Source organism: Pseudophryne corroboree, chromosome 10 (genome assembly GCF_028390025.1).
Source record: "Pseudophryne corroboree isolate aPseCor3 chromosome 10, aPseCor3.hap2, whole genome shotgun sequence".
Taxonomy (NCBI): domain Eukaryota; kingdom Metazoa; phylum Chordata; class Amphibia; order Anura; family Myobatrachidae; genus Pseudophryne; species Pseudophryne corroboree.
In genome coordinates, this window is record NC_086453.1 from 14,838,002 (window position 1) to 14,864,414 (window position 26,413).

General features: G+C 48.3%; 1 protein-coding gene across 1 annotated transcript; it reads left to right on the forward strand.

The window, feature by feature from the left end:
- On the forward strand, positions 1-25,729 carry SLC66A1 (solute carrier family 66 member 1). Its single transcript, XM_063942136.1, has 8 exons — positions 1-596; positions 1,090-1,296; positions 2,318-2,447; positions 2,684-2,771; positions 3,599-3,750; positions 22,819-22,911; positions 23,007-23,192; positions 24,607-25,729. Exons 2-8 carry the CDS (start codon positions 1,112-1,114, stop codon positions 24,709-24,711), a joined length of 939 nt encoding a protein of 312 aa, XP_063798206.1. The 5' UTR covers positions 1-596; positions 1,090-1,111; the 3' UTR covers positions 24,712-25,729.
- The last annotated feature ends 684 nt before the right edge of the window (positions 25,730-26,413 follow it).

The window sequence follows — 26,413 nt, forward strand, 5'->3', positions numbered from 1 at the left end:
CAGCCACCTCTTACTACAGTGTCCTGCACTATAATATATCCCCAGTCACCTCTCCCTGCACAGTGTCCTGCTATATAACATGCGATATATAGTTCTTCTGTGTATAGAGACGGCTCCCATGCTATGCGGTACAGTAATAACATCAGAGCACTGATACAATGTAACAGCAACAAGCACAGTACAGTCAGCAGTTTCTCGCAGCCTGAGCGGTGACGTCACCTGAGAATCACATGACAGAGGCGGGTCATGTGACCTGTAAGTATTGTTATCTGTCAGTATAAGGAAACAAAGCCACAGCAGCAGGAGGAAGAAGAAGAGGAAGAGTAGTATTTAGTGTATACTATGTACATGGAGGGGGAATGTAACTAGCCATGTGCAGGGGGAACATACATGATTAGCTAGAGGGCTCACATAGCTGTCATACATGATCACAGCTGTCATACATGATCACATGCAGGGGGCACACAGCTGTCATACATGATCACATGCAGGGGGCACAAGGGACACCTATAGGCCCATCATAGGGGGGTCTCCGAGCGATTGGAAACGCAGCTGCAGATACCCGTCTCCTGAGGACCTGACGCGTCACATCACAGGTGAGATCTGGGGCCCCTGTGTCGGCATGTTGTGTATTGTGTATGTAGGGGCCGTGTGATGCAGAGTTACACCGCTGTGAGGGCATCGGAGATAGTCGCTGGGTATTTCCCTGGAGTATGCCTCACTGCAGGTAAACAAGCCCGGTCGGCCCCTCTGGATGCCTCATCCACAGGGAGGGACGCTATCAGCATTCCTGACACGTTACACATCCTTACTGCCGGTGTGTGTCAGAGGCCTCTGCATTATCACCATCAGGGGGAGAGTGCTGCCCTGTACATAAGGTGTAGAATGGGTTACCCCGGGTAACCTCAGAGATTCCATAGGAGGGTGGGTGTAGCTGACACTACTGAACCTTTGTAACTTGTCCTGGATTTATCACCTGTTATCATGGCTGTATGGGGAATATGAGTCTTATGTGCTGTCGCATAGGGCGGAGTCTCTTTGTTTTCTTTTTGCTGCACATCAGTAGAATTCCCGCTGTTTGCATTTCAGTTCTGCCCAGAGCCCACCAGCAATGGGGTGGACCTTATATCCCTGGGGATTAGAGAATCCTTCCCCGCCGAAGAACTTCTCAGACTGTCAGAATGGCTCGGAGTGGGTGTGGAACATCTTTAACGAGTGTGCCTCCGACGCACGGGACCTCGCCAGCGTGTGTCTGGGGCTGCTCTCCATCCTGTGCTTCGTCGCCGCCTCCTTCCCGTGAGTACTTTGCGGTCGGTTACTTTATGTAGGTCATAAGAACTTGGTAGTATTGCTCAGAGCTCACTAGAACTTCCCCAGTGGTTCCAGCATCAGGGGACGCAGCAGATTTTGGTTCCTCATCCAGAACATCTCTGACTCAGCGAGTCTGGTGCTGACGTCACGGTACTTGGGGCACAGAAAACGCTGAGCTGGGTATCTGTGCGGTTCCTGCTGCACACAGTGACCCCTGCACGTGTTCCTTCACCACCCTGCGTCAGCATCTGCAGCGAATATAGTGTACGATATATATATAAATACCATGTCGCTGGAGATAAAGGGGGTAATTCAGAGTTGATCGCAGCAGCAAATTTGTTAGCAGTTGGGCAAAACCATGTGCACTGCAGGGGAGGCAGATGTAACATGTGCAGAGAGAGTCAGAATTGGGCGGGGTGTGTTCAAACTGAAATCTAAATTGCAGTGTAAAAATAAAGCAGCCAGTATTTACCCTGCACAGAAACACTATAACCCACCCAAATCTAACTCTCTCTGCACATGTTATATCTGCCCCTCCTGCAGTGCACATGGTTTTGCCCAACTGCTAACAAATTTGCTGCTGCGATCAGGTCTGAATTATCCCCTATACCCACGGTTGTGTAATAATGTTAACGTGGACCTAACACTTGTTGGCACACAATGGGCGATGTTCACGCAAGCGAGCGATGATCTGCAGACTGCGCACTCACCGTTATCTCACTGCGCACGTGTCAAGGTGTTCTTGCGATTACACTCGCACTGAGACTTTTATTGTAGAGTGACAGGAAGGGACCGTTTGGGGGTGGTAACGGGGGGGGGGGTCGCAGCAAAAAATCGGGTGCCATGGCCGTTTTTGGAGCATGTATATGCCATCGGCATGGCATAAATACAAGACTTTATGCTAAGACCACGCCCATGAGAGGATGCGTCACTGCCGGGCATTATATGTGTACACGTTGTGCTGTGTCTGTATCTGGGGTCACGGTCTTGTCCTCTCGCCTTCCAGACAATACATCAAATCGTGCAAGACGGGGAACATGGACAAAGCGCTGTCTATCTGGTTTCTCTTGGGATGGTTAGCCGGGGACTCGTGTAATTTTGTGGGTGCATTCCTGTCCCACCAGCTCCCCATACAGGTAAGTCTTCACTGGCTCCCTGCTCCAGTCATAGGGGGGCCTTCTAAAGAATGGAGAAGTTGCCCGTAGCAACCAGCTTCTGTTATAGACTGTGCTTGGTAAAGGCTAGCCAGATGCCTACTGTTTGCTTTGGGCAACCTCTCAGCTTGTCTGTTCTTTAGAAGGCTTGGTACATCTCCCCCAGAGTGTGTGAACCTTAGAGAATCTCCCGCGTCACCCATGTCTCTCTTCCACAGACATACACAGCGGTTTATTACGTGTTGGCGGACATATTCATGCTATCGCTGTATCTATACTATAAGTACCGAAACCAGGGGCCTAGCGGTGAGTATAGTGGATGCACACACGGGGTCTGCTCTGCCACCTACAGGTCACACCTGTGTAATGGCAAGCCTTCAGCATTCCGGCCTGCTGCAAGAACTATGGTTCACCCACTTCTGAAGTAGCTGATTATAGAACTAGGATTATACTATACCCCTCTCCCAGCTAGTAGAATGGAGGTCTGGGCTCAGGCACGGTGGCCTGCTGTGAGATGTTTGCAGTTGGGCAAAACCATGTGCACTGCAGGTGTGGCAGATGTAACATGTGCAGAGAGAGTTAGATTTGGGTGGGTTATATTGTTTCTGTGCAGGGTAAATACTGGCTGCTTTATTTTTACACTGCAATTTAGATCTCAGTTTGAACACACCCCACCCAAATCTAACTCTCTCCGCACATGTTACATCTACCCGCCCCCCCTCCCCCCCCCCCTGCAGTGCAACATGGTTTTGCCCAGTTGCTAACAAATTTGCTACTACAATCAGGTCTGAATTAGGCCCATTGTCCTTAGATGTTCTCCTACAAATCGTTATCTCCTTTTCAAAATCTCTCTTCAGAGCCTGACTGAGGATTGTAAACAGACTGGCAGCTCTCAGCATATCATGCCATGGCTGCTAGTCCCTGAAAAGGGGAGGGGGTTGGGTGGGGGGTGGGGGGGGTGCGTGTGAGTGTGTGTGTTTGTGTGTTGATTATTTGTGTTGTAGACACCTCTCAGACATTATATGACATATATATTTTTTACTGTTCTAATCCGGTGTCACATATTGAGCCGGAATAACAAGGGGTAATGGGTTGATTGTTGTATGAGGACTCTCTCCCTCCTGTACTCACAGCGTCTCTGAGTATAAACGCAGTCTGCACCTTCGCTCTGTTCGGGTCTGTGGCCGCTGTACCTCTGCTAAGGGCCCCAGTGCTGATGCCGCTGGAATCGCGCGGCCTGACTGGGGGAAGACGCCTACTTTACACGGACAGCTCTGAATGCGAGGTGAGTACCTGCGGAACCTACCTTAGTGTTACACATTCCGCAAACTAGTCATTTATTCATGATGGTTAAAGACGCTCCTATCAAACGGTTTATAATTCATTCTAATTGTGGCCGTTTCCTGCGCTTTTTACAACATTAGTCATTATGTAGGTGGCACCCCTCTTATTTCTAGGGGGAGGGGGTGTCCGAGTTCTGCTTTATGCAGTCACTTCTCTATTGCTGGACTCTGGAAATGATCGGCGCTGCTGAACTGCACAGGTTGTATTTACAGACCTGCGTGTGAGAATTCCAATATGTCCTTTTAAAATATCAACATGAAATTCTTTGGGGTTTGTTTATCCTGTTTAACGAATTAAATATTTCTACCATTGAAATATAAAAACATGAAGTTTTAGTATTACCTATAACCTAAAGCTATTTCTGCAGCGGGGTACACTGTGATTCCACAGGGAATTACATTGGGGTGTAGAGTTGGATCTTGATCCGAGGCACCAACAGGCTAAAAGCTTTGACTATTCCCAGGATGCATAGCACCGCCTCCTCTATAACCCCACCTCCGTGCACAGGAGCTCAGTTTGAAAGCTGGTGCCTGCAGAGCAGGCAGCTAACAGGGAAGGCTCCGCTAGGCAGCCCTGAACAGAGCTTTTCAGAAGATAGAAGACTTCAAGGGCCCTGTTTGCCGGGTACTTACAGCGGAGGGCTCCGGTTTTCTTCTGGGCGCACACACACTTGCTGCTGCTCTCCAGGATCGCGTGGCCGCATCATAGGGAGGAGGTAAGAGGGCCCCCCAGGCGGGACCCGCTGAAAACCGCGATCCGGCGCAGTCTCTAGAAGACGGACCGTGTGCGCTGTACAGGGATCCCACTAGACCACCAGGGCAAGGGCACAGGTCGGATTAGGCTATAATCCATTTTATTAAGGCCCGCAGCACCCGGTGGTGAAGTCCAGCAAGGGGATAAGGCTCTGGCCTGTAGCCCCTCCCCCAGCCCCTGGGCGCCATTTAGAGTAAATGTTCCCACCCTGGAGCTGCATCTCTTTCTCCCCTCACTCCCTGTCAGCGTTTGGGCGCCATTACACAGAGCTGCGCTGATCCTGGGACTGCTGGGCAATGTCTCCTCTGTAAAGCCGCCTGCATCATCAGCGCTGTGCTCTTACAGGACACTTAAGTATTCTACATGTCGTTTAGACAGTGTTCGTTAAGAACAAGTGCATAACTTCACGGTTATTTAGTAGAAGTATCCTGTGATATACATCCAGTCTTTACTGTGCATTGTTATAGCTATATACCTTTACTTGGTAGTACAGTTACTTAATATTGTTAGTCCAGTGCAGTTTTATTGTTGTTTGTAATAATTTTTGCATTGTACATGTGACTGTGTGTGCCAATAGCTGCTGTGTGATCTCTATTCTGTGTATCTCACACATATTGCTATCCCTATATTCTGTACCCTGAGGGGGGCTAAGTGCATCAGGGTTCTCATATAATATAGTGTTTCACAGGATATGCTACCTTGGTATTTTTCTCTGTGCTTTATAGTCACCACATACCTCTTAAATCCCCTGTCTGTGCTCTGCTTTGCAGTCACACTATACAGGGTTTCTCTATCGTCCTAAGTGGATGCTGGGGTTCCTGAAAGGACCATGGGGAATAGCGGCTCCGCAGGAGACAGGGCACAAAAAAGTAAAGCTTTTACCAGATCAGGTGGTGTGCACTGGCTCCTCCCCCTATGACCCTCCTCCAGACTCCAGTTAGATTTTGTGCCCGAACGAGAAGGGTGCAATCTAGGTGGCTCTCCTAAAGAGCTGCTTAGAGAAAGTTTAGCTTAGGTTTTTTACTTTACAGTGAGTCCTGCTGGCAACAGGATCACTGCAACGAGGGACTTAGGGGAGAAGTAGTGAACTCACCTGCGTGCAGAGTGGATTTGCTGCTTGGCTACTGGACACTAGCTCCAGAGGGACGATCACAGGTACAGCCTGGATGGTCACCGGAGCCGCGCCGCCGGCCCCCTTGCAGACGCTGAAGAGAGAAGAGGTCCAAAATCGGCGGCTGAAGACTCCTGAGTCTTCATAAAGGTAGCGCACAGCACTGCAGCTGTGCGCCATTTTCCTCTCAGCACACTTCACACAACAGTCACTGAGGGTGCAGAGCGCTGGGGGGGGCGCTCTGAGAGGCAAATAAAAACCTTATTAGAGGCAAAAAATACCTCACATATAGCCCACAGAGGCTATATGGAGATATTTAACCCCTGCCTAACTTCAAAAATAGCGGGAGACGAGCCCGCCGAAAAAGGGGCGGGGCCTATCTCCTCAGCACACAGCGCCATTTTCTCTCACAGAAAAGCTGGAGAGAAGGCTCCCAGGCTCTCCCCTGCACTGCACTACAGAAACAGGGTTAAAACAGAGAGGGGGGGCACTGATTTTGGCGATATTGTATATATATAAAAGATGCTATAAGGGAGAAACACTTATATAAGGTTGTCCCTATATAATTATAGCGTTTTTGGTGTGTGCTGGCAGACTCTCCCTCTGTCTCCCCAAAGGGCTAGTGGGTCCTGTCCTCTGTCAGAGCATTCCCGGTGTGTGTGCTGTGTGTCGGTACGTGTGTGTCGACATGTATGAGGACGATGTTGGTGAGGAGGCGGAGAAATTGCCTGTAATGGTGATGTCACTCTCTAGGGAGTCGACACCGGAATGGATGGCTTATTTAGAGAATTACGTGAGAATGTCAACACGCTGCAAGGTCGGTTGACGACATGAGACGGCCGACAATCTATTAGGACCGGTCCAGGCGTCTCAGAAACACCGTCAGGGGTTTTAAAAACGCCCATTTACCTCAGTCGGTCGACACAGACACAGACACGGACACTGAATACAGTGTCGACGGTGAATAAACAAACGTATTTCTCATTAGGGCCACACGTTAAGGGCAATGAAGGAGGTGTTACGTGTTTCTGATACTACAAGTACCACAAGAAAGGGTATTATGTGGGAGTGAAAAAACTACCTGTAGTTTTTCCTGAATCAGATAAAATAAAATGAAGTGTGTGAGGATGCGTAGGGTTACCCCGATAGCAAATATTGGCGTTATACCCTTTCCCGCCAGAAATTAGGGTACGTTGGGAAACACCCCTTAGGGTGATAAGGCGCTCACACGCTTATCAAGTGGCGTTACCGTCTCCAGATACGGCCGCCCTCAAGGAGCCAGCTGATAGGAAGCTGGAAAAATATCCTAAAAAGTATATACACACATACGGTGGTTATACTGCGACCAGCGATCGCCATCAGCCTGGAGATGCAGTGCTGGGTTGGCTTGGTCGGATTCCCTGACTGAAAATATTTTATTCATGTAGAGCATTTAATAGGATGCATTCTATATATATGTATGTGAGATGCACAGAGGGATATTTGCTCTCTGGCATCAAGATAAGTGCGTTGTCCATATCTCCCAGAAGATGTCAGGGACACGACAGTGGTCAGGTGATACAGATCCCATACGGCAGATGGAAGTATTGCTGTATAAAGGGAAGGAGTTATTTGGGGGTCGGTCCATCGGACCTGGGGACCACAGCAACAGCTGGGAAATCCAACCTTTTTTACCCCAAGTTACATCTCAGCTAAAAAAGACACCGTCTTTTCAGCCTCAATCTTTCCTTTCCCATGAGGGCATGCAGGCAAAAGGCCAGTCATATCTGCCCAGACATAGAGGTAAGGGAAGTAGACTGCAGCAGGCAGCCCTTTCCCAGGAAAAGAAGCCCTCCACCGCGTCTGCCAAGTCCTCAGCATGACGCTGGGGCCGTGCAAGCGGACTCAAGGTGGGGGGGTAGTCTCAAGAGTCTCAGGGCGCAGTGGGATCACTCGCAAGTTGACCCCTAGATCGTACGAGTATTATCCCAGGGGTAAAGATTGGAGAGTCGAGACATCTTCTCCTCGCAGGTTCCTGAAGTCTGCTTTACCAACGGCTCCCTCCGACAGGGAGGCAGCATTGGAAACAATTCACAAGCTGTATATCCAGCAGGTGATAATCAAAGTACCCCTCCTACGACAAGGAAAAGGGTATTATTTTTCCACACTATATGGTGGTACTGAAGCCAGACGGCTTGGTGACACATAGTCTAAATCTAAAATGTTTTGAACACTTACATAAAAGGTTCAAATCGAGATAAAGTCACTCAGAGCAGTGATAGCGAACCGGAAAAAAGGGGACTATATGGTGTCCCTGGACATCAAGGATTACCTCCATGTCCAAATTTTGTCCTTCTCATCAAGGGTACCTCTGGTTCGTGGTACAGAACTGTCAATATCAGTTTCAGACGATGCCGTTTGAATTATCCACGGCACCCCGGGCCTTTTTACCAAGGTAATGGCCGAAAAGATGTTTCTTCAAAGAAAAAAGGCATCTAAATTATCCCTTACTTGCACGACCTAAAAAGGGCAAGTTCCAGAGAACAGTTGGAGGTCGGAAGAGCACTATCTAAAGTAGTTCTTCGACGGCACGACTGGATTCTAAATATTCCAAGAATCGCAGCTGTTTTCCGACGATACGTCTGCTGTTCCTAGGGATGATTCTGGACACGGTTCAGAAAAAGGTTTTTCTTCCCGAGGAAAAAGCCAAGGAGTTATCCGACCTGTCAGGAACCTCCTAAAACCAGGAAAGGTGTCTGTACATCAATGCACAAGAGTCCTGGGAAAAATGGTGGCTTTTTACGAAGCAATTCCATTCGACAGATTCCATGCAAGAATTTTCCAAAGGGATCTGTTGGACAAATGGTCAGGGTCGCATCCTCAGATGCACCTGCGAATAACCCTGTCGCCAAGGACAAGGGTATATCTTCTGTGGTGGTTGCAAAAGGCTCATCTATTGGAGGGCCGCAGATTCGGCATACAGGATTTGATCCTGGTGACCACGGACGCCAGCCTGAGAGGCTGGGGAGCAGTCACACAAGGAAGAAACTTCCAGGGGGTATGGACGAACCTGGAAAAGTCTCTTCACATAAACATTCTGGTACTAAGAGCAATCTAAAATGCTCTAAGCCAGGCGGAACCACTCCTGCAAGGAAAACCGGTGTTGATTCAGTCGGACAACATCACGGCGGTCGCCCATGTAAACAGACAGGGCGGCACAAGAAGCAGGAGTGCAATGGCAGAAGCTGCCAAGATTCTTCGCTGGGCGGAGAATCACGTAATAGCACTGTCAGCAGTGTTCTTCCCGGGCGTGGACAACTGGGAAGCAGACTTCCTCAGCAGACACGATATTCACCCGGGAGAGTGGGGTCTTCATCCAGAAGTCTTCCACATGCTAATAAACTGTTGGGAAAGACCAATGGTAGACATGATGGCGTCTCGCCTCAACAAGAAACTGGACAAGTATTGCGCCAGGTCAAGAGATCCACAGGCAATAGCTGTGGACGCATTGGTAACACCTTGGGTGTACAAATCAGTATATGTGTTTCCTCCTCTGCCTCTCATACCAAAGGTATTGAAGATTATACGGTGAAGAGGAGTAAGAACAATACTAGTGGCTCCGGATTGGCCAAGAAGGACTTGGTACCCGGAACTTCAAGAGTTGGTCACGGACGACCCGTGCCCTCTACTTCTGAGAAGGGACCTGCTACAACAGGGTCCCTGTCTCTTTCAAGACTTACCGCGGCTGCGTTTGACGGCATGGCGGTTGAACGCCAGATCCTAAAAGGGAAAGGCATTCCAGAAGAAGTCATTCCTACCTTGATTAAGGCAAGGAAGGAAGTCACCGCGAAACATTATCACCGCATTTGGCGAAAATATGTCGCGTGGTGCGAGGATCGGAGTGTTCCGACGGAGGAATTTCAACTGGGTCGTTTCCTACATTTCCTACAATCAGGATTGTCTATGGGTCTCAAATTGAGATCTATTAAGGTTCAAATTTCGGCCCTGTCAATATTCTTCCAAAAAGAATTGGCCTCAGTTCCTGAGGTACAGACTTTTGTTAAAGGAGTACTGCATATACAGCCTCCTGTGTTGCCTCCGGTGGCACCGTGGGATCTAAATGTAGTTTTAGATTTCCTCAAATCCCATTGGTTTGAACCATTGAAAAAGGTGGATTTTAAATATCTCACATGGAAAGTGACTATGTTACTGGCCCTGGCTTCCGCCAGGAGAGTATCTGAATTGGCGGCTTTATCTTATAAAAGCCCTTATCTAATCTTCCATTCGGATAGGGCAGAACTGAGGACTCGTCCGCATTTTCTCCCTAAGGTGGTATCAGCGTTTCACCTGAACCAACCTATTGTGGTGCCTGCGGCCACTGGCGACTTGGAGGACTCCAAGTTGTTGGACGTTGTCAGAGCCTTAAAAATATACATTTCAAGGACGGCTGAAGTCAGAAAATCTGACTCGCTGTTGATACTATATGCACCCAACAAGTTGGGTGCCCCTGCTTCTAAGCAGACGATTGCTCGTTGGATTTGTAACACAATCCAACTTGCTCATTCTGTGGCAGGCCTGCCACAGCCTAAATCTGTTAAGGCCCATTCCACAAGGAAGGTGGGCTCATCTTGGGCGGCTGCCCGAGGGGTCTCGGCATTACAATTCTGCCGAGCAGCTACGTGGTCGGGGGAAAACACGTTTGTAAAATTCTACAAATTTGATACCCTGGCAAAAGAGGACTTGGAATTCTCTCATTCGGTGCTGCAGAGTCATCCGCACTCTCCCGCCCGTTTGGGAGCTTTGGTATAATCCCCATGGTCCTTTCAGGAACCCCAGCATCCACTTAGGACGATAGAGAAAATAAGAATTTACTTACCGATAATTCTATTTCTCGGAGTCCGTAGTGGATGCTGGGCGCCCATCCCAAGTGCGGATTATCTGCAATACTGTACATAGTTATTGTTAACAAATTCGGGTTATATTGTTAAGGAGCCATCTTTAAGAGGCTCTTTCTGTTATCATACTGTTAACTGGGTTTAGATCACAAGTTGTACGGTGTGATTGGTGTGGCTGGTATGAGTCTTACCCGAGATTCAAATTGCCTCCCTTATTGTGTACGCTCGTCCGGGCACAGTACCTAACTGGAGTCTGGAGGAGGGTCATAGGGGGAGGAGCCAGTGCACACCACCTGATCTGGTAAAAGCTTTACTTTTTTGTGCCCTGTCTCCTGCGGAGCCGCTATTCCCCATGGTCCTTTCAGGAACCCCAGCATCCACTACGGACTCCGAGAAATAGAATTATCGGTAAGTAAATTCTTATTTTTTTCATCGGGTAATTTGTCTGCTTATCTTGTACTATTACACCCTAAGGTTACGCTTATATATAATGTCTGCTAAACAGGGTGGTCGATCTATGGCTGATCTTTATGGCTGATCCTGCACCATGCAGTGCTGACGCCACAAATTACCCGGAGGAAAACGTAGCAACTGGGGGTTCTATACCCCCACAGTCAGTCTGCAGCAATGGGGGCAAATCAAGACCCACCTTGGGCTGCTTTCTCTAATTTACTGACTACGCTAGTAACTAGACTTGCGCCCCCTATGGGACCTCCTGTGCCATTACAGCCACATATTGTCCCTGCAGTTATTCCGCCATGGGCAGATACTCTGTCCTCTCAGTTACAGCAATTAAATCGGTCTCTGGCTAAGCAAAATCCTGACTCTCGCCCGTCTAAGACCAAGGGGTCATCTAAACGGGCCATTACTTCCTCACAATCCACACACATTTCGGATACTTCATCCGATGTAGGTGGCGCTTACACTGACCCTTCAGACACTGATGCAGATGCTTCTGATGGGGAATCTCTGGCACAAGTGGATGTTCCTGACCTCTTGGAGGCTATCAGGCTGATTCTTCAGATTGATGATGAAGTAGAGCCTCCAGCTACCTCTAAGAAACCAGATAAATTCAAACGTCCGCAGGTTACTAAATTAGTTTTACCCCATTCTGACCATTTGGTTGACAAACGTCAGGAATCCTGGGAGTATCCAGGAAAGAAATTCTCCCTGTCTGAGAAGATGTTAGCTCGTAATCCCCTCGCTGCAGAGTTAAGTAAAAATTGGGAAACAACTCCGTCGGTGGACTCACAAGTCGCGCTTCTGGTGGTGTCCCCTGCTCTGCCTGTCACCTCACTGAAGGAACCGACGGATAAGCGTGTGGCAGGTTGCTTGAAGTCCATTTACACTCTTGCAGGAGCTGTACATAGACCTACTATTGCGGCCTCTTGGGCTGCTAAAGCTATTGAAGCCTGGGTTCAGGAAGTTGAAGCGGAGCTACCGTCTGATTTTCCTGATAATGCTAGACAGTGTCTTTCATACATTATTACAGCCTCTCATTATATTCAGGAGGCGGCTTCTGATGCTGGTGTCCTGGCGGCCAAAGCGTCTACTATGTCCATTCTGGCTCACCGGATTCTCTGGTTGCGGTCCTGGTCTGTAGATCTGGACTCTAAAAAGACCTTGGAGATGATCCCTTTTAAGGGAAACATACTTTTTGGGGAAGATCTCAACAAGATTATCGCTGACTTAGCATCTGCTAAGACTGCATGTCTGCCTAGTACTTCTCCTTCGGCTACGAAGGCTAAGAGTACTTCCTTTCGTTCCTTTCGAGCTCCAGGTAAAGCAAAGGGTCAGGTGTTCCCAAAACAGGCTCGCACTTCCAAATCCACTAAGCCCAAACCTAAACGTTCCTGGGCTGCTCATCAGCCTGCTGCCAAAACAGACAAGCCTGCTGCATGACGGGGCGGGCCTCCCCCTGGGGGATCCCATTGTGGGAGGCCAACTTCTTCGGTTTGCCCAGGTATGGTTACAGACCACTTTGGATGCCTGGGTCGGATACGCCATCTCTTTCAAGAAACGTCCCCCTCGCCAGTTTTGCTCAACAAACATCCCTTCGGATCAGGTAAAAGCAAGAACTCTACATTTGGTGGTGCAATCCCTCCTAGACACAGGAGTGATAGTGCCGGTGCCTCTGGCTCAGAGGGGCAGGGGGTACTATTCAACGTTGTTCCTAGTCCCTAACCCGAATGGGTCCTCCTAGCCCATTCTCAACCTCAAGTCTTTGAACAGATTTGTGAAAGTTTCCAAGTTCCGTATGGAAACTCTTCGCTTTATTGTTCTGGCTTTGGAGCCCAAGGACTACAAGGTATCCCTTGACATACAGGACACTTACCTGCATATTCCTATTGCCGTGTCGCATCAGCAATACCTGCGGTTTGCTATTGGCAACCTACATTTTCAATTCCAGGCCTTACCTTTTGGTCTGACCACGGCTCCACGAATTTTCACCAAGGTCATGACGGCTCTCCTCTGCCGTCAAGGCATCAGGATCCTGCAGTATCTGGATGACTTGTTGATCCTGGTGAACTCACCAGAGGTTCTCCTTCATCATCTTGAACTGACGGTCCAATTCCTACAAGCCCACTGGTGGCTCATCAACTGGAAGAAATCCTCCCTGGTCCCTGCTCAGAGCATGGTGCACCTGGGGGCATTGTTGGACATCCACAACCAGCGGTTGTTTTTGTCTCCGGAGAAGGTCCTGAAACTTCACGACAAGATAAGATGCTTCCTGTCCCGCCCACGTGTGTCGATACACTCAGCGATGCAAGTACTGGGCCTCATGGTGTCTGCTTTCGACATGGTAGAGTACGCTCAATTTCACTCCCGCCCTCTCCAGAGGTTGATTCTTTCCAAATGGGATGGCCTGCCTCACCGGATCAGGACTCACATAATCTCCTTAACTCCGGAGGTTCGCCTATCACTGACCTGGTGGCTACAGGACCAGCAATTTAGCAGGGGTCGTCCCTTCTGGATCTCCAACTGGGTCCTTCTGAAGACGGATGCCAGTCTGCGGGGTTGGGGCGTGGTGTTGGAGCAACACTCTCTTCAGGGTCGGTGGACCAGGGAGCAAGCTCTCCTCCCGATAAACATTCTGGAATTGTGGGCAGTGTTCAATGCGTTGTCACTAGCCCTGCTTCTGGCACAGAATAGGCCTGTTCTAGTACAATCAGACAACGTCACCACAGTGGCGTACAAAGATCATCAAGGCGGCACTCGAAGCCGCATAGCAATGCGGGAAATGTCAAGGATACTTCAATGGGCAGAACGCCATCTGCCAGCCATATCAGCAGTGTTCATTCTGGGAGTCCTCAACTGGGAAGCGGACTTCCTCAGTCGTCAGGACGTACACGCCGGAGAGTGGAGCCTTCATCCTGAAGTCTTTCATCTCCTAGTGGACAAGTGGGGCCTACCAGACGTAGACCTGATGGCGTCTCGACACAATCACAAGGTTCTGGTCTTCGGAGCAAGGACAAGGGATCCTCCAGCAGCGTTCGTTGACGCACTGGTAATTCCATGGAACTTTCAGCTGCTGTACGTGTTCCCTCCGGTGTCACTCCTGCCCAGGGTAATATGCAAGTTCAAGCAAGAAGGAGGAATACTACTTTTAATCACTCCGGCGTGGCCCAGAAGGCATTGGTTTTCAGACCTGCAGGGTCTCTCAGTAGAGCGTCCTCTTCTCCTTCCGCAGCACCCAGACCTCCTCGTTCAGAGCCCTTGTGTCTACCAGGATCTGGCATGGCTGGCTTTGACGGCGTGCCTCTTGAAGCTTCAGTACTGAGGGCCAAAGGGTTTTCTGAGGCGGTCATTCAAACTATGTTGAAGGCCCGTAAACCGGCTTCTGCTCGGATTTATTATAGGGTCTGGAATTCTTGCTTTACCTGGTGTGCGGCTAAGAATTACGATGCATACAAGTTCAGTACTGCCAAGCTTTTGGCTTTCCTAAAACAGGGCCTGGACTCCGGCCTTCGTCTGGCCTCCCTCAAGGTTCATATTTCTGCCTTGTCGATATGGTTTCAGAGAACAATTGCGACTCTGCCTGATGTTCATACATTCACTCAGGGTGTTATACGGATTCAACCTCCCTATGTTCCTCCTGTGGCTCCTTACAAGAGTCTCCATTTGAACCTCTTGAGTTTGTGGACCTTAAATGGCTTACTCTTAAGGCCCTGTTCTTGCTGGCTATTGCCTCTGCTAGACGGGTTTCAGACTTAGGTGCCTTGTCCTGTCGGTCACCTTTTCTGATTTTTCACCGTGACCGTGCAGTTCTTAGAACTCGCCCTGGTTATCCGCCTAAGGTGGTGTCATCTTTCCACCTTTAACCAAGAGATTGTGGTTCCGGCCTTTACTTCTCCAGGTTTATACTCCAAAGAGCGGTCTTTGGATGTGGTACGGGCTCTCCATATTTATGTGAAAAGAACAGATTCGCTTAGGAGATCTGATTCTTTCTTTGTTCTCTTTCGTTTTGCAAATAATAGAAAACACAAAGGACATCTAGCACACACAAAGATAACCATGCAGCTATAAATTTAACAATAATATAGAGTTCACCCTTAAATTCAGCTTGAGGGTGTCAATCTAATGGTTTCCAAAACTCCAAATGGATAAACATCTGGATGATGTGTTTTCTCTTATCCCAAAAGGCTCTCACATAAGTTGGGTTTTTAGAGAAAAAGAAAAAGAACAAATATAGTGTAGTATATCCTTTATAACATTAATTTTAAATATCCAAATCCACACTTACAAACGTAGTGGGATAATCAGCATATATGGAAAAATTGGGCAAACTGCTCACAGATGATAGATTCTTCCTATTTCACAGGTGTGAATCCTACACCAACCTACAAGGATATAACCCTCTGCTCCCTTGGCACTTTGCAGTGGACCAAGTTTAAAGAGGGATAAAAAGATAATAGTGCAGTGGTTCTTAAAAAATGACAAAATCTTTAATACCAGTTACACTTACAAGAAAGACATAAAATCACAGCAGATTAAAATACTCCACTAATGGCAGGCAGCAGACAGGACTTCCGTCACCTTCCCTGATGCTAGCTGAATGGAAGAGAGAGGATGAAGTCCGGAATTTCAGCCCCTCAGACAGTACCTCCTGGTGTCCGTTTTTCCGCCCGGAGTCACATACAAACGTCCCGCTTAACGCGTTTCAGACCGTATAGGTCCTTCTTCAGAAGCATGCAGGACAGTCCAACAGAGCCGCTATATATACCCTTGTAGGTTGGTGTCACCCTCAAGCTGAATTTAAGGGTGAACTGTATATTATTGTTAAATTTATAGCTGCATGGTTATCTTTGTGTGCGCTAGATGTCCTTTGTGTTTTCTGTTATTTGCATATCTGTCTTCTGAGTGGTTGTGGATTACCCCTCTTACACAGAGTTCAGCTGCACCTATAGATTTTATTGCGCACATTCTTGAAAATTTTCCTCTCTAAAAATTGTCTTTCGTTTTCACAAACGTGGCTGGCCAGCTAATCAGCAGACCTTGGCCAGATGGATTAGAACGGTGATTGCACCTGCTTATGTACAGGCTGGCCTACCAGCTCCTGCTACCATCAAAGCCCATTCTACTCGGTCTGTTGGACCTTCTTGGGCGAACCGCTGTGGCGCATCAGCTGAACAATTGTGCAAGGCGGCTACGTGGTCCTCAGTGAACACGTTCATTAGGTTCTATGCCTTCGATACTTCCGCCTCCCAGGATGCCTCCTTTGGACGCCGGGTTCTTGTGCCCGCTACAGTGCGTCCCCTCCCATGAGGAACTGCTTTGGGACATCCCCGATGTTATTCCCTGTGGAATCACAGTGTACCCCGCTGCGCAGAAAAGGAGATTTATGGTAGATTTACCATAGTTAAATCTCTTTCTGCGAGGTACACTGGATTCCACAGGGTGCCCACCCTGACGCACTTAGCTTCTTTGGGTTGGTATGGCAATAGTCGCTGATACCTTCTCCTCTCGTGAGAATGTGGTGTATGTGGCTACTAACGGTTGTCATCTTTTTTACCTGCTACTGCATTGGACTGGTTAATAAAACTGAGCTCCTGTGCACGGAGGCGGGGATATAGATGAGGCGGCGCTATGCATTCTGGGAACAGTCAAAGCTTTTAGCCTGTTGGTGCCTCGAATCAAGATCCAACTCTACACCCTGATGTAATTCCCTGTGGAATTCACTGTACCTCGCAGAAAGAGATTTAACCAAGGTAAGTTCTTACCATAAATCTCTTTTTTTGTTGATCTAAATAGGTCACCTTAAGGGCTTGAACTCCTTAATAATAGAACACAGCACATTTATCACATAACTAAATATTTAATCATAAAGTCGCTAAATTAGATAGTTCTTTGTACTTTTACTTTTATTTTGGAAAATAGGATTTTAATACCTACCCGTAAATCCTTTTTTCTTAGTCCGTAGAGGATGCTGGGGACTCCAAAAGGACCATGGGGTATAGACGGGATCCGCAGGAGACATGGCACTTTAAGACTTTAAATGGGTTTGAACTGGCTCCTCCCTCTATGCCCCTCCTCCAGACCTCAGTTATAGGAACTGTGCCCAGGGAGACGGACATTTCGATGAAAAGGATTTTGTTAACCAAGGGTGAGATACATACCAGCTCACACCACAACACACCGTACAACATGGCATTGAACTAAAACCAGTTAACAGCATGAACCAAAAAAATCAGCAATAGGCTGATCGAGACCAAAAACACAACCTTTGTGTAACAAAAGCAATAACTATTAACAAGTACTGCAGATAGAGTCCGCACGGACTAAGAGAAAAGGATTTACAGGTAGGTATTAAAATCATATTTTTTTCTTCGTCCTAGAGGATGCTGGGGACTCCAAAAGGACCATGGGGTTTATACCAAAGCTCCAGACCGGGCGGGAGAGTGCGGATGACTCTGCAGCACCGATTGAGCAAACATGAGGTCCTCATCAGCCAGGGTATCAAACTTGTAGAATTTTGCAAAAGTGTTTGAACCCATCCAAGTAGCTGCTGGGCAAAGTTGTAGTGCCGAGACTCACCGGGCAGCCGCCCAAGATGAGCCCACCTTCCTGGTAGAATGGGCCTTCACTGATTTCGGTAACTGCAATCCAGCCGTAGAATGAGCATGCTGAATCGTATTACAGATCCAGCGTGCAATAGTCTGCTTAGAAGCAGGAGCCCCAATCTTGTTGGAAGCCCACAGGACAAACAGAGCCTCCGTTTTCTAATACGAGCCGTTCTGGCTAGATAAATTTTCAAAGCTCTGACCACATCGAGAGACTTTGAATGAGCCAAGGCTTCAGTAGCCACAGGCACCACAATAGGTTAGTTCATGTGAAACGAAGAAACCACCTTTGGTAGAAATTGTTGACGAGTTCTCAACTCCACTCTATCCTCGTGAAAAATCAAATAGGGGCTTTTGTTAGACAAAGCTGCCAATTCTGACACCTGCCTTGCGGACGCCAAGGCCAATAGCATGACCACTTTCCAAGTGAGAAATTTCAACTCAACCATGCGTAAAGGTTCAAACCAATGTGACATAAGGAACTGTACACCACGTTAAGGTCCCATGGTGCCACTGGGGGCACAAATGGAGGTTGGATGTGCAGCACGCCTTTCACAAAAGTCTGTACTTCTGGAAGCGAGGCCAATTCCCTTTGAAAGAAAATTGGCCGAAATCTGCACTTTGATGGAGCCTAACTTTAGGCCCGCATCCACACCTGCTTGTAAAAAATGGAGAAACAGACCCAGCTGAAATTCTTCCGTAGGAGCCTTCTTGGATTCACACCAAGACACATATTTTCTCCAAATCCGGTGGTAATGCTTCGCCGTTACCTCCTTTCTAGCTTTCAGTAGAGTGGGGATGACCTCACCGGGAATACCCTTTCGAGCTAGGATTTTGCGTTCAACCGCCACGCCGTTAAACGCAACCGTGGTAAGTCTTGGAACACGCACCACCCTTGCTGTAACAGATCCTCTCTTAGAGGAAGAGGCCAGGGATCTCCTATGAGCAATTCCTGAAGATCCGGATACCAGGCCCTCCGTGGCCAATCTGGAACAAGTATCGCCTGAACCCTTGTTCTTCTTATGATCCTCGTCACCTTTGGGATGAGTGGAAGTGGAGGGAACACATAGACCGACTGATAAACCCACGGTGTCACTAGGGCGTCCACTGCTACTGCTTGAGGATCCCTCGACCTGGAACAATATGTCTGAAGTTTCTTGTTGAGGCGAGACGCCATCATGTCTATTTGAGGAATTCCCCAACGACTTGTCACTTCTGCAAAGACCTCTTGATGAAGACCCCACTCTCCTGGATGGAGATCGTGTCTGCTGAGGAAGTCTGCTTCCCAGTTGTCCACGCCTGGAATGAAGACCGCCGACAGAGGGCTTGCCTGTTTTTCCGCCCAGCGAAGAACTTTTGTGGCCTCCGCCATCGCCGCTCTGCTCCTTGTTCCGCCCTGGCGGTTTATGTGCGCCACTGCTGTTATGTTTCCTGACTGAATCAGGATGGGCAGGCCGCGAAGAAGATGTTCCGCTTGTAGAAGGCCGTTGTAGATGGCCCTTAATTCCAGAATGTTTATGTGCAGACAAGCTTCCTGGTTTGACCATTTTCCCTGGAAATTTTGTCCCTGTGTGACTGCTCCCCAACCTCGGAGACTCGCATCCGTGGTTACCAGGATCCAATCTTGGATCCCAAACCGGCGTCCCTCTAGAAGGTGAGAACTTTGGAGCCACCACAGGAGAGAAATCCTGGCCCTGGGAGAAAGGATTATCTTCCGGTGCATGTGCAGGTGAGACCCGGACCACTTGTCCAACAGGTCCCACTGAAAAACCCTGGCATGGAACCTGCCCAGTGGGATGGCCTCGTAGGCCGCCACCATCTTCCCCAGCACCCGAGTGCATTGATGAATCGACACTCTTGCCGGTTTCAGAATCTCCTTGACCATGTTCTGTATTTCCAGAGCTTTTTCCCTCGGGAGAAAAATTCTCTTCAGTTCCGTGTCCAAAATCATGCCCAAGAACGACAGCTGTGTTGTCGGAATCAACTGTGACTTTGGCAAATTTAGGAGCCAACCATGTTGTTGCAGAATTGTCAGGGAGAGCGCAACGTTTTTTAGTAACTGCTCCTTTAATCTCGCCTTTATCAGGAGATCGTCCAAGTACGGGATAATTGTGACACCCTGCTTACGCAGTAGCACCATCATTTCCGCCATTACTTTGGTGAAAATCCTCGGGCCGTGGAAAGACCAAACGGCAACGTCTGAAATTGGTAATGACAATCCTGAACAGCAAACCTCAGGTAAGCCTGATGTGGAGGATATATGGGGACATGTAGGTAAGCATCCTTTATGTCGACTGACACCATAAAATCGCCCCCTTCCAGACTGGAGATCACTGCTCGGAGAGATTCCATCTTGAATTTGAATCTTTTCAGATATAGATTGAGGGATTTTAAGTTCAGAATCGGTCTGACCGAGCCATCCGGCTTCGGGACCACGAACAGGCTTGAATAAAACCCTTCTCCCCGTTGTGACGAGGGTACCGTGACAATGACTTGCTGTTGACACAGCTTTTGTATTGCAGCGCACACCACTTCCCTTTCCGGAAGAGAAGCTGGCAAGGCCGATTTGAAAAATCGGTGGGGGGGGGCATGTCTTGAAAGTCCAGTTTGTATCCTTGGGCCACAATTTCCAGCACCCAAGGATCTAGGCCTGAGTGAGCCCAGACCCGACTGAAGAGGTAAAGACGTGCCCCCACCGGTGCGGACTCCCGCAGCGGAGCCCAAGCGTCATGCGGTGTACTTGGTAGAAGCCGGGGAGGACTTCTGCTCCTGGGAGCTTGCCACAGCCGGCGATCTTTTGCCCCTTCCCTTACCTCTATCAGCAAGGAAGGAGGACCCTCGTCCTTTTTTGAATTTATTAGACCGAAAGGACTGCATCTGATACTGAGGCGTTTTCTTTTGCTGTGGAGGGACAAAAGGTAGAAAAGATGACTTACCCGCGGTAGCTGTAGATACCAGGTCCGCGAGAACTTCACCAAACAAAACGCCACCTTTGTAGGGCAGAGCCTCCATAGCCTTCTTAAAGTCAGCATCACCATTCCATTGATGAGTCCACAACGCTCTCCTAGCCGAGATTGCCATGGCATTGGCCCTTGATCCCAAGAGGCCAATATCTCTCGCAGCCTCCTTTAGATAGACTGCAGCGTCCCTGATATGACTCAGCGTCAAAAGCACGCTATCTCTATCCAGGGTGTCAATTTCAGATGACAAGTTGTCTGCCCATTTTTCAATAGCGCTACTCACCCACGCCGATGCCACGGCAGGTCTGAGCAGCGTACCTGTGGTGACATAAATAGATTTCAAGGTAGTTTCCTGCTTATGATCAGCAGGATCCTTCAGGGCTGCCGTGTCAGGGGACAGAAGCGCCACCTTCTTGGACAACCGCGCTAGAGCTTTGTCCACCGTGGGCGTCGACTTCCACTTTACCCTATCCTCAGAGGGAAACGGATATGCCATAGAAATTCTCTTGGGAATCAGCAACTTTTTGTTAGGAGCTTCCCAAGCCTTTTCAAAAAGAGTGTTCAGTTCATGAGAGGGAGGAAACGTTACCATAGGTTTCTTTCCCTTATACATACAGACCCTTGTCTCAGGAACAGCAGGGTCTTCCGTGATATGTAACACGTCCTTAATTGCCACAATCATGTACTGAATGCTCTTAGCCAGTTTAGAATTCAATTTGGCATCACTATAGTCGACACTGGAGTTCCTAATCCGTATCAGTATCTGTGTCTGCTATCTGGGTAAACGTACGATTCTGTGACCCTGAGGGGGTCTGAGTTTGTGACAAAACATCTCCCATGGATTGTCTCCATGCTTGGTTCTGAGACTCAGATTTGTCTAATCTCTTATGCAACAAAGCCACACTTGCATTTAAGACACTCCACATATCCACCCAATCAGCAGTCGGTGGCGCCGACAGAGTCACTCCCACATTCTGTTCTGCCCCCACACCAGCCTCCTCCTGGGAAGAGCATTCAGCCTCAGACATGTTGACACACACGTACCGACACCCACTATCACACTGGGCTATAGGGAACAGAGCCACAGTAAGGCCCTTTAGAGAGACAGAGAGGGAGTTTGCCAGCTCACACCCAGCGCTTATATATATAACACCAAATATGCTGTGCCCCCCCCCCCCCCCCCCCGTTTTTGCACCCTGTTACTTGTGACAGAAGTGAAGGGCCAGGACCAGCGTCTCTGCAGATGCTGTAAAGAGAAAAGATGGCGCTGATAAGAGCTGGAAGGACGAAGCCCCGCCCCCTAAATGGCGCGCTTGTGTCCCGCTATTTTTATACTGGCGGGGGTCTGTATACAGTGCGCACTGTATACCTCTGTGCCAGATCTTAAAAGAGGTTTTATTGCTGCCCAGGGCGCCCCCCCTGCACCCGTATAGTGCCATTTGTGAGTGGGAGCAATGGCGCGCTGATCGGTACCTCTGAGACGGATGTCTTCTGCCGCCTTCACTGAAGTCTTCTTTGCTTCGGTTACTCACCCGGCTTCTCTCCTCAGGCTCTGTGAGGGGGACGGCGGCGCGGCTTCGGGAACGAGCAGCTAGGCTATACCAAGTGATCAGACCCTCTGGAGCTAATGGTGTCCAGTAGCCTAAGAAGCAGAGCCTTTAACTCACAGAAGTAGGTCTGCTTCTCTCCCCTCAGTCCCACGATGCAGGGAGCCTGTAGCCAGCAGTGCAACCTGAAAATAATAAACCTAACAAAAGTCTTTTCAGAGAAACTCAGTAGAGCTCCCCTAGTGTGTGTCCAGTCACTCTGGGCACAGAATCTAACGGAGGTCTGGAGGAGGGACATAGAGGGAGGAGCCAGTTCACACCCATTCAAAGTCTTATAGTGTGCCCATGTCTCCTGCGGATCCCGTTTATACCCCATGGTCCTTTTGGAGTCCCCAGCATCCGCTAGGACGAAGGAGAAATCTATTTATTCAGTGTGAAACTTGGCTTCAAAGAAAATTATTAAAACATGATAAATGGCGACTAATGACCTCAATGAGAAAGACGCCATGTACTGTGGCGTAATACTAGGGTTAGGGGTTTCAGGATCTCTCCAGGCGTCTCTAGAGCCTCTCTGTGCGTGCCGTTATGTTCTGTACGATTGCAATCCCACTTGTGTAACTATTTTCCAGGCAAAACCGTGGTCGCTGTGTTGCTGGTGGCGATTTACGTGGTACTTACCTTCCATCCTCTGCATTTTTTTCAGCCATTCTCCACCCAGGAGATAATTGGAATTGTGATTGGTTCAGTGTCCTCCTTGTTCTACCTCATCTCCAGGCTCCCGCAGATAGTCACTAATGTAAGTACATTGTCAGTCTGTAGAGGGCGCTGTGTGGCAGGAGCTGCATTAGGGGCCATTAGATCTAGTGATACTCTCTTGTTTGGCGTTGCTAGTTCAGGAGAAGATCCACGGAAGGCCTGGCTTTGTCGCTCTTTTGTCTGGTCATATTGGGCAACCTGACCTACGGCCTCAGCGTCCTCCTGAAGAACCCGGACCGGGAGCAGTCAGAAGTCAACTACATTGAGCACCACCTGCCCTGGCTGTTTGGGAGCCTGGGGGTTCTGACCTTGGATTTAGTTGTATCCTTTGTTCTGTCCGTCTGTTGTTGCCGTGTGTTTACAATGTTGGTTTATTTCAGGGATGGGAAACCTTTCGGCCCTCCAGCTGTTGTTGAACTACACATACCAGCATGCCTTGCTAGTTTTGCCATGCTAAAACTGTTGCAGGGCATGCTGGGATGTGTAGTTCAACAACCCCTGGAGGGCCGAAGGTTCCTCATCCCTGGTTTATTTACTGCTCTGTGGGCTTCAGGTTAGTAAGTAAACCCAATGGTGGGGGAACAAGTCCTGACTGATCGCTTGCAGTCCCCCCCTTAGCTGGAGTGGGGGTTGCGTCAGGGACCATTCCACAAAACAGGGGTTGTCAAACACGTCGAGGCCAGGCTCTGCGTATTTGGATGAAGACTGCCGTGGCCCAGTAGAGGCGTTCCAACAGCCAGGCTGATTAAGCGGAGGGTTGCGCAGATGGTCGAGGGCTGTGACCGCGGCTCGCGATGACGATCCGATGCTTTGGTCGCAGTACTCGGATCGCAGATGCTGCCAGGAGGCGTGTTATTTCCTACAGACGCCTCCTGCTGTATCAGCATATTCGTTGTACAGTATTGCACAGCCACTCCCCTTCCGCTGTGTAATACGTACATCCCTGAATCAGGACCTGTAAAACTATGATGGGCCTTCCACGCCTGTTGTACTTGTGTGACAAGTTTTCATGTCTGAACTTTAATTACTGATTCCGTCACAGATCAATAAGCGTCAGGCCTATGAAAGCCTCTCGCAGTGCGCTTGTGTGTTTTCTCCATAGCTTAGCACCCATTAGTAGTTTGACGACGGCAATCTCTGTCCTATGAGCATTAATTATTACGCGGGAATGCTTAGACCTCCGCTACGAGGAAACACGTACACCAGGCCTAGCCAACCTGTGGCTCTCCAGATGTTGTGAAACTACACATCCCAGCATGCCCTGCCACAGTTTTAGCATTCCTTAATAGTAAAACTGTGGCAAAGCATGATGGGACTTGTAGTTTTACAACAGCTGGAGAGCCACAGGTTGCCTGACGTACACTAACACACATGGGAGGTGTAAAAAAAAAAAAAGCTATGTTGGAATCCAAAGTTAAATGTTACATTTATAGGGTAACTCTGCTCAATAATAACATTGCATAGTTACATCATTACTGGAATAATTAATTAGAATGGCTCTTCATTGGCATTTCCAGCAACCGAGCCATCCATACATTACTAACATGTGTTTCTCAGTTTTTAACAGGCGCTTTCAGGCAGAAGTTCTACCTTATGTAGAGGCAGCCAATGCAGTAACTCTAGTACCCGGGCTTATAATAATTAATTAATGAAAGAACATTACTTTAATGAGGGACATTGTCAGATGAAACTTTCCGTCCAATACCTTGAAATACTTTTCCTGACTCCAGCACAGATAATCTTCCAGTTTTTCGTGTTTACCGCGAGCAGTCCGAGCGCTGATGCTACGGGAGAAAGACAACCTCTTCTAGATCCACTCAAGAGCCCCACTGACCCCTGACAATCAGAATCACAAGTCTTCCAGGCAGATTTGCTCTCTGCGGTGCCGGTCTGAGACTCCACAACTGAACGTTCCGAAAACTAGAACGCGTTCCGGCCGGAACCTCCCGACCTGGCCACATTGTGATGTTCTAATCACCTAAATGGACCTTTGTGTCGTCCTAAAAATGTTTTAACCCTTTCACTGTCACAGGCAAGGAAAATGGATATTTTAAATATAATGGGAATTTTAGATAAGGGAAATCGCTGCTTTTAAATAAGATATGTTAATTAAGTTGTAACTTATACGATTATGCACAGCTTTTGTAGAAGGGGTTGTGTCGGAGCAGATCCCCAAGTGCACATAACTAGGGAATGTGATCTGAGTGTGTTGCTGTGGTTTATAGAGCCAGTTTCAGGACGCAGGTGCTCAGTCCGCCTTGTGGCAGATCTGTTATACACAAAAGACTTAAAGAAGGGAAAGCTGACACTTTACGGGACACATAGCACTTATATGGACCTACAAACTGATCAGATTCCAGTTGTGCTGCTCTACACTGAGTGCTCATAACAAGGGAATATTATCTTTGTTTTTCTGAGTATGTTTCTGCAGTTTATAGATCCTGTTTCAGGACACAGGTGCTCAGTCCGCCTTGTGGCAGATCTGTTACACAAAAGACTTAAAGAAGGGAAAGCTGACACTTTACGGGACACATGGCACTTATATGGACCTACAAACTGATCAGATTCCAGTTGTGCTGCTCTACACGGAGTGCTCATAACAAGGGAATATTATCTTTGTTTTTCTGAGTATGTTTCTGCAGTTTATAGAGCCAGTTTCAGGACGCAGGTGCTCAGTCCGCCTTGTGGCAGATCTGTTTTGCACATTACTTAGAGAAGGGAAAGCTGCCACTTTCTGGGCCACGTGGTGTTTTATGGACCCACAAAGCGATCAGATTCCAGTTGTACTTCTCTGAACTATGGTTATTATTGTTTATTTTAAGAGACTGAGTTTTATTAAAGAGAAAAAAAAACCCAGAGCCATGTCTGTTTGATTTCTTTGGCACCAGCTTTGTGTCGCTCATAAACACACGTCTGGAATAGCTTTGAAGTTGAAATTCCTCTGCTCGGAGCTGAACCGTTGTTCTTGGAATGACCACAGGAGGACGGCAGATAATTGGCCATAAAAAACAAAAAAGTGGCGGCAAAAATGTAACTCCAATTACAAAAGGAAGTCATCACGCTTTTGGATAAACCTGTCAAAGTGTAAATACTTGGTCGTGTTTAATTGACATGTGATATTTGCTATTTTCAGATGTATTATTGTGGAGCTGCAGCAGTAATCCCTGTACTTATACCTTCTTCAGCCGCGGTGTCTTGCAGATTCTCACAGCAGTATAAACCATAGGTGCTCACCCTACTCTGCAGCAAGGAGCCGGACGTTGTGCTGTTCTGCAGCAAATGTTCTCTGCAGCAGCTCAATGGAGGGGAGACTAACCGCTGTGCAAGGTCCTTGTAGGAACGCAGCTGTTCCTGGTGCTGACACATACGGTAGATTAAAGGAGACATTTTGTATCCTAGTTTTGCATTATAAAAGATAATTTCCTGTAACCTTTTCACAACCACAAAGTTCACAATGTGTTGCACCGAGGAGGATCAATTAAAATATATTTTTTAGAACATTTGGACAATCTCAGAGAATTATGTGTCTAGTTTACATGCAT

Bases quoted from the DNA above. Each gene is read 5' to 3' on its own strand.
- SLC66A1 (XM_063942136.1), top strand. From the start codon at position 1,112: ATGGGGTGGACCTTATATCCCTGGGGATTAGAGAATCCTTCCCCGCCG. The intron at 2,448-2,683 runs GTAAGTCTTCAC...TCTCTTCCACAG, and splicing joins CCCACCAGCTCCCCATACAG to ACATACACAGCGGTTTATTA. The intron at 23,193-24,606 runs GTATCCTTTGTT...ACTCCAGCACAG, and splicing joins TTCTGACCTTGGATTTAGTT to ATAATCTTCCAGTTTTTCGT.